Source organism: Belonocnema kinseyi, chromosome 4 (genome assembly GCF_010883055.1).
Source record: "Belonocnema kinseyi isolate 2016_QV_RU_SX_M_011 chromosome 4, B_treatae_v1, whole genome shotgun sequence".
NCBI lineage: Eukaryota > Metazoa > Arthropoda > Insecta > Hymenoptera > Cynipidae > Belonocnema > Belonocnema kinseyi.
The window spans coordinates 62,274,773-62,287,112 of NC_046660.1; the positions used below are offsets into that span (position 1 = coordinate 62,274,773).

Consider the following 12,340-nt stretch of genomic DNA (forward strand, 5'->3'; position numbering starts at 1 on the left):
AAGTTTCTTAACATTTTATAAAAATGGTATATTTTTGAAGATTTTCAAATTAAATCTTAAAGCCTTTTAAGGATTTTAAAATATTTAAAAAAAATAAAATCTGTAAGATTCCTGGAAAATTTCTAAATGATTTTTTAGCTTAAAAAATTAGTTTTAGAAGAATATTTAAAAAATGTCAAAAAATCTAAGAAGATTTTCAAAATTCTGAAAATTAATTTCAAAGATTATAAGGCTTTTTTCACGGCAGCTGCATTATTTAATAATGGTAAGAAAAGTAAAAATAATTTTAAAAATATTTAGAAGTTTAGAAGTTTAGAAAGAATTTCAAATTTTAAAGCTTTATAATAATTTTCAAATAATTCAAGATAAAAACAAATTTTTTTAGAATTGCTGGACAATTTTGTATAATTTTTTATTTAGAAATTTAATTTTTATATAAAAGTTTTAAAAAAATCGAAACATTTCAAAAGATTTCCAGAAATAGGACAATTGACAAATCTCAAAAAACAAAATGTTTGACACTGTAAAATTTACGAAAAAAGGAAATATTCAAAATAAAATATTACTGATTAGTATAAAATTTGCTTGACAATATATAATATTATCAAATTATAAAATTCCCGATTCTAACCCATTAAGCATTGTTTGAATAATAAATACATAGTAAAATAAAAAATATGTTAATGAAATAAAAGTAGTTAATTTGATTAATTATTTAAGAAATTTTGAATAGGTTAGATTCGGAAATTTTATAATTAGGGAATTGTTTTATGTTGGTAACCTTACAATGCTAGATATTTCATAGTAACTAAATAATAATAATTTTTAGAATAATTTAAAGATAATTAAAAAGTATTTAATTTCTGAAGAATTTAACAATATTATTAAACTTGAAATATTTTCTAAAATTTATAAAATATTTTTTTATGTCTTGCAAACTTCCAAATGTTCTGACTCGATATAATTTTTTTAATTTGGTAAAATTCTGTTAGAGAAAAAAATTATCTTCAAAATTTTCTAGATTCTTTTTCGACGTATCTGAAATCTTCAAAAAAAATTCTGAATTTTTTCAAGAATATTAAAAATGTTATATCTATACAACCTTAGAAAGAACTGATCATACTTTCCACTAAGCAAATCCCGAAAAAAATATTTTTTGATATTTAAAAAAATTCTTACTTGACAAAAGAAAAAATCGTCTAATCAAACTTTGAATATTTTTCAATTTCCTTTTTGTCTAAAATATACTTTTATGTTAATTTTCTTTTAATTTATTAATATTTTGCCATATACACCATTATTTATCCAAAGAATTTGACGCCTCCATTCCATACCGCTCCCTGTCGCGTTTAGACGGTGTACCGCGCCACATCGCTGTACACCGCCCAAAAAATACGTGAATTGGTACACCGCCTAAACGCGACATTTGCTGTACACCGCCCAAGAGACACGTGGAGCGGTACACCGCCTAAACATGACTTGGGCGGTTTGTAATGGAGGCGTTGAATTATAATTGAGTTTAGGGCTGTATCACAAAGATTTATGTGTAATAAAATAACAAATAAAACATTTAATTTCAGGATGGTCTCAAGATTGTTTGGACACAGGATGGGAAAAAATTATCGATATGAAACCAGAAAGCGTTAATTCGAGTTCGGTTTTATACGTCGGAATGAATTCCCAAGGTCTCGTCAACACATGTTTTGAAAGGTATTTATTATTTCACAATTATAATAATTAGAGAAATAATATTTAAAATTTTTGAATATCACCTTTTTGAGTAAAATACTGTTTTCACCATAAATATAGTTTAATCTCTTAGAAGAGGAAGTATTATAAATATTCATGCGCACGTAAATGCTAGTTTCAAAACAATTTAGTTTCCAGAACTCAAATGAATATTATCACCTACTTTTCTTTTAAAATTTAAATACTAAAAGACATAAGATTTGCAACTCATAATGACACATGAACTGGAATTCCATTAATACGTGACTTGAATTTATTTCTTCCATATAAATTGCTGCATGAAATAAGTTTTGCCATAAACTTATTTAACCATGGATTTCTGAGAAATATTTTAATGATTCAGTTTTTATTTTGAAGGAATTATATTAAGCTTTAACGATTTCAAAATATGAAAAAAATGAATCTGGAAGAATTTAAGACAATTTTTTATTATTGTAGGATTTAAAAAAGATTGTACAAAGACTATAAATTATTTCAAAAGATATTTCAAAGTCTAATTAGTTTTGGGGATGACTGAAAAATCCTGAAAAATAAAATTCCCGAACACTTTATAATATTGTCGAATTAGCTAATTCCCGAATAATAAACTTAAAAAATTGGTTTCAATAAATATTATTTATTGAAAATACAATAATTAAATGCTTCTTTCAAAGAAAAAATGTGCTTAACTTTGAAAATCTTTTGTTATTGAATGCCCTTAAAATAAAAATAATTGTATAAAAAATAAATTTAAAAACTAATAAGCATTCGAACGAAAATATAAATTCCTCCCTTAAATTTTCTACGAAACTATAACCTTTTCTAAACTTTGCAGGATTCAATTCAGCACTAATTTATTTTAAAGTTTCTTTTTATTGTTGTCCTTTTAATTAAAAAATCGATTTTTGAGAACGCTTTCTGTAATTTATTAAAAATACTATTCACAATTTCAAACAAAATATTCCATCTATAAATATATTTTTTTCAACTACTGCTATTTTATATTTAATTTTAAGCAATAATATTAGAAAATTTGTAGCAATAAGAAATTTGTTTCTTTAATGCGAATATTTGGTTTTGTATTTTTAATAAATAAATAATATTTATTTAAAAAAATTTATTTGTTTTAATTCGGCAATTTTATAATTCGAGAATTTTATTTTTTGGCCATTTTAAAATTTGGGATTTTTATATTTCGACAATTTTATAATTTCGGAAATTTTTTATTATTCCCGAATTCACAATTTAGGAATTTTACATTTTGTTGAGAATTTCTTTTCAGCAATTAATTTTCTTAATTGAAGATGTATTTAATGCAGTTAAACATTCCACCATTTTTGTTTAAAATTTATCTATTTGTTTAAACATTAATATTTTAACTGAAAATTAAACTTTAATTTTTGGTTGCAAATTTCTATTTTTTTAGCTAAAAATCTATATTTTTTGTTTAAAATGCAATAAATTTTCAGGTTGAAAATTTAATTATTCTATACTTTATTACAAATTTATATTTTTAATCGAAAACTCGTATATTTTGTTAAATATTTACCTTTTTCTTAGAAAATTAATCTCCTTGGTTGAAATTCCTGTTTTTGGTTCAAAATTCCACTATTCCAGTTTAATATTCATCACTTTATTGAAAAATGTTTCTTTTAGTTTAAAATTGGACCTATTTAGTTGCAAGATAATCTTTTTTATTGCAACATAATTTTTTGATTCAAGATTCATAATTTTAATTAAAAATTGAACTATCTTAGTTCACATTTGAATTATTTTGTTGATTTTTTTGCTTTTAATTTTCTTAACTGAAAATCTAACTATTCCAGTTGAATATTCAATCATTTTTATTATAATCACACATTCCAGTTGAAGATTTTGCAGCTTAATTGAAGATTCATCACTTTAGTTAAACATTTAACCATTTTTGCAAATAACTTTTTTTATTATTTGAAATGATTTTTTTGGTTGGAAACTTAATTATCACATATATGGTTAAAAATGTATCTGCTGTAGTAAAAAATTGATGTATTTTGTTCAACATTTTTTTTATTTAGTTAGAAAATCAATCTTCTTTGTTGAAAATTGATCTTTCTGGTTGAAAATTTAACTGCTTGTTTGAAAGTTAAACTTTTTAGTTGATACATCTTTTTTGTTTAAATCTAAACATTTTGTGACAAATTTTATCTTTTTTTTTTAAATTCAACTATTACAGTTAAAGATCACTTTCGTCGAAAATTTAAATATTTTGTAGAAAAATTCTTTTTTATTATTCAAAATCAATTTTTTGGTTAAACATTTAATTATTTCATATTTTGCGAAAAAATTATCTTTTTCAGTTACGATTTTATTTATTTTGTTGAATGTTTGTCTTTTTTATAGAAAATTAATCTTCTTCATTATAAACTTAACTAATACAGTTTAATATTCCATTATATTAGTAAGAAATTTTTCTCTTTGGTCGAAAAATATCTTTTTAATTTAAATTTAACTGTTTCAGTTAAAAATTAATTATTTTAGTTAAAAATTCATCACTTTGGTTAAAAATTCAACTATTTGGTTGAAAAATTACAAATGAAAAAATCTTGAGATACCTGGAAATATGTTGGAAACATTTTTCCAGGATTTAAGAAGTCATCCCGTTTATTAAAATTCAAATATTTAAAAAAAAAGAATTAGTAAGAAGCGACAGTAAGAATAAATTCAATTAAACAAAAATTATTGCAGGTTTGAAACTTTTTTCGTTTTAAATTATGTTTTTCCTTTTACAAGATATCACTGATCAGTGTGGCGATTTGGCGGACGATTTTAAAACAAATGATGAATTTTCAACTGAAATAGTTGAATTTTTAACAACAGAAAATTAATTTTTACCAGAAAGGATAAATTCTCCAACAAAATCTGAAGAATTAAACTTTTAGCCAAAAAATGAACACTCATATTTCAACCATATATAGTAATAAATTTTTAATAAAAATAATTAATCTTCAACCAAAAAAGTTAATTTGTAAGAAAATAGATTAACTGTCCACCAAATATTTTTATTGCCAACCTAGAAGATTCTACCAAAAAATGAAAAACACAACTTTTGAACCAAATTGTTGAATTTTGAACAAGAAAAGATTAATTTTTAACCAAAAATGAACATTTAAATTTTCAGTTGAAGGAATTAATTTTTAACAGAAAGATTTCTTTTCTACAAAAGAAGGCGAAATTTTTACAAAGTACATAAATTTTAAAACAAATAGTTTAATTTCTAAACAAAAATTACCCATTTTTAACCAAAGAGTTGAATTTTCAACAAAAAATACACATTTTCAACCAAAAATAAAATAGTCAAATTTTCTGATAAAAATCTAATTCTGGTTCAAGAAAAAATGGATTTTCAGAAACATATTCCAATTTTCTATTGAAATAGTTGTATTTTTAGTTTAAAAAATTGATTTACAACAAAGTAGTTACATTTTCAACCAGGGATGGATTTTCTATTTAAATGATGAATCTTCAACTGAAAAAATAAATTTTAGCAAAAGAGTTAAACTTTTAACCAAATAGTTGAATTTTGAACTGAAGAAAGATCAATTCGCAATGAAAAATGTAACCAAATTTGCTATTATAATTCAATATTATTTCTTCTTGGAAATACTACTTCTACTTTAAAAACTACTTGAAGTGCTTTATTTTCAAAAATTTTTAAGAGGGAACTTGCAAATTGTGAAAAATTGTGACTTGAAACAGGGATTCTATTAAATTTCTTTTTTCTAGACAATCCTCCTTCCATGTCAAAAATTCACTGTTCCAAGTCAGAATAAATTAAGAGTTTTTAAATTCGAAAAGTGATTGATTTGTATATGTTTGAAATGTCATCAATTAAATTATCAAACTTAAGTCAGTAAAAAAATCTCAAGAGAAAAAAGTTGCAAAAGATTTTTCTTATGATAAAAAATAACAAAAAATTCAATAATAAAGTATGATTATTTAGAGTAAGCTGAGATAATCTGAAAAAACTCCGACTGTAGATAAAGTAGAAATCACTTTTCTAAATTGACAAGAAAGTTTAAAATAATGAAAACTTGAATTTTTCTGTTATCAGAAGTTAACTCCCGATTTTAAATTAAATATCGGGTCGTTTTCCGATTTATTGACCACAAGTAAAGCTCACAGTATTTTCCCGGTTTCCCAGTCAAGTCACCATCCTGCTGATCATATCAATCCAATTATTAAAATCGTGGAAAACTTCTTTTTCCTCCAGACCTGATCTTTGGATCAAAGATTGAAAACAAGAAACAGTTTAAAAAGCATGAATCTATCGAAGTTGACATCACCTCTTATCTTTCATATGAATATTGCATATATTATTTATACACTATTAATATCTGTTCATGCAGTAAACACAGTGAAAATCTTCTTAGTTGACTGATAATTATTAATAGAAATCAAATGTTTGTTTTTTAAAGGAAATTAACATTGAATAATTGTTTTGTTACAGGTGTAAAAATACAAATTGCAATGCATTCGTCATAGACGCCGCAAGAAGTGGTTGTTTCAGTGTTCAGCCAGACGGTGATGATCTCGTGCCGGAACCTAATGTCACTTTTTATCATAAAATCTGCATAAAAGGTATCACTCTTTTTTTTTCTTTTTTTTTCCTTTTAAGGTATTTCTGGTTATCTGATAGGACGATAACTGTCTGGGCATTGAACGTTCTCATAATTATTCTCACTTGGGCCTAAGACAATAGCCAACTAATTGCCAATCAACGGAAGAGGTCTAGATTGAGTCGCGATAGCTGCTAATGTCAAGAAACAAAGAATTGCTACTCTTTCGAGCAAGGCGGGATCCTTAGTATTGTCGTCTTTCAAATCAAATTTTTAATTGAATTTTTTCGGTGAAAAAAGATCCTTACCCTTCGCTCCGCTGAGAATCGAAACCAGGTCCTTCGATTTCGGGTAGGGTGCTCTATCCACTAAGCTACTGTCCTGCAAACACATTCTGTAACTGTTTCAGATGAAAAAAGGAACTGTGTTCTATAACAGTTGTTACAAGATGGTGAAAGTACTGTTCTAGAACAAAAAGGCAACAGAGTTCTAGAACATTGTGACAAAATTGTGACAGAACTGTTCTCGAACTATGTGACAGCACTGTTCTGTAACAGTTGCTACAGAATTGTTCTAGAACACACTAATCACAGACGCTCTATAATATTTATTTCAAGTTTATTCTAGAACTGTGCCGTAACAGTGTTATATCGAATTTCTAGAACCCTGTTAGAAGTATGTTCTAGAACAAATAAGGAACAAAGATTAGTTCGCTAATACTATGGTCGAGCTGACCCTTGCGAATATTCCTAATATGGATATCTCGGACGTATAATTTTTTTTAGTCAGGACTGCGTACGCGCTATCCCAGATCAAAATATATCCATTGGGATTTCACAATTTCCGCCTCGAAGGATAATCCGACGGGTTAACCCTGGAATAAGCCGGGACATAAATGGGATCAAATCGAATATCCCGGGATATCCTATTGCTGTGAGGGGTACATAACACTGTTCCATATTTGATAAAAGACAATTCTAGAACTGTTATAGAATTGTTGTAGAACTGTCATAGAACTGTCCTAGATTTTTTACAATGCAGCGTACCAAAGTTCTATAGCATTGTTACAGATCGGTTGTCACAGCGTTCTAGATCTGTTGAAGACTTGTTATACAACATTTGTAATTGAGTTCTATAATTGTTCTAGAAATATTACAGATCGATAGTCGCAGAGTTCTAGAACTGTTACAGATCTGTTCTGTAACCATGTTTGCTAGGTGGAGAGATCGACAGAAGAACCTTTTTTTCTCAAACATGTCAATTGGCAAGGTTTTCCCTAAAAATCTCTGAAAATATAAACTATAGAAACTCCGTATTATTATCGGGATGGTAAATGATCGATAAGATGAGATACTTATCACATTACGTAAAAATAGATATCTATATTATCGATCTAAGATAAAGAAAACTTCAGAGAAAACCTTGCCATTTGTCATGTCCGTGAAAAAAGATTCTTGTTTCGATCTCTCCAGTAGCTTAGTGGGTAGAGCTCCCGAACGGCAAACTGAAGACCTGGGTTCGATTCCAAGCGGAGTGAAGGGGAGTGAAGGGGAGGGATCTTTTTTCACGGATAAAATTTAATTTCAAAATTTTAGAAATATGAAAAATTCTGAATGTGAGGGGTATCTTAGATCGATATTGTAGATATCTATTTTTACGTAATTTGATAAGAATCTCATATTATTGGTCATTTGCAACCCCGGTGATACTACAGATTTCCTATATCTTATGTCTATGACACTTTAGAGAAAAACATTGTCATTTGGCAATTGTAGAAGAGAAACGCTAACATAAGATAACAAAAATAGTTTTGAATTTGAGGTATTTTTTCAAACCTAATAATATTTGTTTAAAATAACGCATTTCAGGTGAAAAATATTAACATAACCTGACATTGATAAAAAATTGAAACTCTTCTTTAAAATCTAGATCCATTTCCGGTACAATTACTCTGATTGATAACCTGAAGAATAATGAAAAAAAAATGTAAATTTTTTAAAAATTAAAAATACTAATTTTCGACGAAAAACATTAAGATCCCAACATAACAAAAACTTGCAAAAGATTGTAATCCCGTTTTAAGCCTAATGACTTTTGTGTGAAATAAGCAATTTTCAGAGAAAACATCTTACAATTTATTTATCAATATTTTAGATGATAGCCGCTAGCCTATCCTACAATATTTTACAAAAAATGTTATCCTTCTTTATGATCTTATGAGTTTTTACTTAAAGTCCCGACTTTTGGTGTAAAACGCCACCATTACCTAAGATTGGTCAAAAGTTGTAAATCTTTTTTAAAATATAACTATTTTTATTTAGAATACCAATTTTCTAAAAAAAAAAACCGAACTGGATCCAGAATTGTAGATTTCATTAAAAAAAACGAACACTTATACAATCAAAACATTTTCGAGCATGTCAATTTTATTATTTTAAACAAAAATCATCAGTCAATTTATTTTTAATACGTATAATTTTACTTTATACTGTTAAGTATATGTTTGAAAAATTATTTAAACAATGTATTATTTCTTATAGAAATTTTCTCTCAGAATAAATGTAGAAATTCGCAGTTTTTTCTGAAGCTGTCAAAATTCCAAATTTTCAGTTGTAACCAGGAAATCATTAATTAAAGTTTTAAAAAATTTTGTTTAAACCATTTTTAATTGTTTATACCCATCTTCTTTAGAAAATTGCGTTTTTCCTGATATTTCCAATTTTTCGTCAACTTTATACTAAGAGCGAGGTAAAAATTAATCAAATTTAATAAACATAATTTAAACAGTTTATTGTTATTTATAACTATCTTCTCTTAGATAAATGCTAAAAAATTGCAATTTTTCTGCAATTTTTAACTTTTTTTTTAACTTTTTCCTCAGAAATAAATAATACTGAATGCTAAATAATAAATTTGTTGTTTAAACAATTCATTCTTGCTTATAACAATATTGTTTTAGCGTATTTCTAAAAAGTTGCAGTTTTTCTGAAACTTATCACTTCACTTTAGCTCTTTAGTTCTCAACAAATAATGAATAAACATCAAAAAGCATAATTTTGTTAAACAATCTCTGTCTTTTTTTTCTTTTTTTTTTTTGCTGCAAGAAAAATTTCATTATCTTTGAAAACTTTAATTATATATTTCGTCGCTTTAACAAAAAAATTAAAAACAGGTTGAAAACTTGATGAAAAAATGCGACTTTCTGCAGTAAGTCAAGAAAAAAATTGCCAAAAACAACCACAAATAGTTTGAACAGTTATGTTTGTATACTTTAATTAAATATTAATTTACTTAAAGTAAGAAGTTAAAAAAGGTTATGAATTTCAACAACAAAGAACTGCAACTTTGTAGCATTATTCTAAAACAGTGTTTTTATAAATTATAATTCATTGTTTAACTAATTTAAAAAAAATTTTAAATAATTATTTCCTCGCTCTAGCTAAAAAGTCGAAAAATTCAGAAGAAACTGCGATCTCTGCCTCTAGTCTAAGCGAAAATTTCTTTTATCAATAATAAATTGTTTAAATAATTTGTTTAAATATTTTATTATCAACATAATGTAATAGTATGTGCATTAAAAACCAATTTTACCAAAAGCAACACCAAACAAATAATAAATAACGCGAAAAAATCGCAAACCCACTTTTGCATCTATGGGGGTTTTTCGGGACCCTATAAAATGGACTTATGGGGAGGAAATTTAAAAAGTCGTTTTTTCTTTGTATTCTGTATCTAGTTGCGAAGAGAAATGTTGCCGAAAAACTCGATATGCCTAATATTGTCGATTCTGTAAAAAATTTACAAAACCATCTTTTTATGGGAAATGCATTTTAAACTTCATGGGAGTTGCGAAGCCCTATATATCTATCTATTTCCAACTAAAATTTACTTGCGAAAAATTTGGGATTGAGAGTATACAAATTTCTTTAAATAATCTAGGTAATACAAATTAAAGTTAATTGAGAAGAATTCAGAGAAATTCAGAAGACCTTAAGGAAATTTCGATGAATTTAAGTGAATTCAGAGGAAGCCAAGTGAAATAAACAGAATCAAAACATTTAAAAGAAATTCCAATATTTGAAGTCAGTTCAGAATAACTCAAGCGAATTCAGATGAAATCAAGAAAATTCAAATTAGTTCAAAAGAACCCAACGAACTTAAAATTAAAAGTGGATTCAAAATAATTCAAGGGAATTCAGAAGAATTTAGGTGAACTAGAAATAATTGAAGCAAATAAAAAATAATTCAATCAATTTAGAGAGAATTCAAATCAATTCAGACGAACTGCAGAAATTAAAAAAAAATCCTTTTTTCAATCAAATAACAATTTTTTATTAAATTCAAGTAAATTATGAAGAGTTCAAAGAATGAACAAAAATTCAATTGAAATTCAAAAGAATTCAAGGGAATTATAAAATAAATTTGACAAATTTTTTTTAATTTCTTTAAAATTTAGGTGAATTTACGAGGACCTAATGGATTGAACCAAATTTGATTGAATCAAGAAAAATGGAAAAAAATTCAAAATAATTTAAGTAAATTTGATTTAGAATAATTAAAGAAATTACCATTAATTCTAGTAAATTTAATTCTAAAAAATTGAGGACATTCAAGAGGATTCAAGTGGATTTAAAAGAATTGAAGAATATTCAAATAATTGAATCAAATTAAATAGAATATAAAGGCTTTAGAATTTTTTTAATTCACTTGAATTTTTTTAAATCTTGTATATTTATTTGGATCCTTTGGTCATAACTCATAACTCGAAACTCCCTATTTATAACTCATGAGATCATAACTGGAAGCTCCTCAGTCATAAATCATAAAATTATAACTCATGAATCATAACTCATAACTCACAACTCAGAACTCATAATACACAACTCTTAACGAATAACTCACAACTTTTACTTAAATCATAACTTCTGACTCACAACTCATAACTCGAAACTCTTGACTGACCAATAATAACTCCTAACTCACACTTCCTAAATTCTAGCTCATAACTCATAACTCCTGAATTATCACTCATAACCCATAACATATAGTTTAACTAAGGCCTCACTACTAATAACTCCCAACTCACAAATCATAACTCCTAACTAACAGCTTCTAAGTATTAAATCATATCTCACAACTCATAAGTCATAACTCAGAACTCCTAAATCCAAACTCAAAACTGACAATTCACAACTTCCAACTCACAATTCCTGGCTCATTACTCATATCTCATAGTTCATACATCATATATCACAACCCCTAAGTGTTAGCTCATAACTCACAACACCTTATTTATAACCCATAACTGCTAGCTCCTAAATTTTAGCTTATAAGTCACACCTCCTAAATCATAACTCGTAGCCCCTAACTTTTAACTCATAACTCGTAACTCACAATTCACCACTTCTAACTCATAACTCACGCTTAATAAATAAAAACTCATAGATCTTAACTTCTAGATCATAACTAGTAATTTATAATTCACAACTTCTAACTCATAACTTACAGCTGAAAATTCCTTACTCATTACTAAATTATACGTCATAACTCACAATTCACAACTCATAACTCAAAACTCATAACTCGCAACTCGCAACTCGTAATTAAAAACTCATAACTGTCAACTTGCAACTCATAACTTAAAACTTATAACTCCTAAGTCACATTTCATAACTGCTAAATCCTAAATTCTAACTCATTAATCAAGACTTCTTAATCAAAATTCATATCCCATAAGTTTTTAGCTTCTAACTCTTAACTCATAACTTACAACGTACAGCTTCTAACTTGTAAATCTCAGCTGATGAGTCACAATTCCTAACCCATTCCTAACTCATATATCATAACTCACAATTGCTAACTTGCAACTCAAAATACATGAGTCTTAACTCGCTACTCACAACTCCTAAATTGCAACTCCTAAGACCTAACTCATTACTCACAACTCACAACTCTTAAGTCATAGCTCATAATTTCTAACTCATAACTCGTAACTCACAATTCACAACTTGTTTAGG

The 12,340-nt window shown here is 26.6% G+C and overlaps 1 protein-coding gene across 4 annotated transcripts in view; it reads left to right on the top strand.

The window, feature by feature from the left end:
• LOC117171753 overlaps positions 1-12,340 on the top strand; it is a 47,937-nt gene that overhangs the window by 17,874 nt on the left and 17,723 nt on the right. For all 4 annotated transcript variants that reach the window (XM_033359355.1, XM_033359354.1, XM_033359353.1 and 1 more), the window contains exons 3-4: positions 1,581-1,710; positions 6,215-6,345. In XM_033359355.1, the coding sequence (XP_033215246.1) occupies positions 1,581-1,710; positions 6,215-6,345 (261 nt within the window). The remainder of the gene's footprint in view (positions 1-1,580; positions 1,711-6,214; positions 6,346-12,340) is intronic.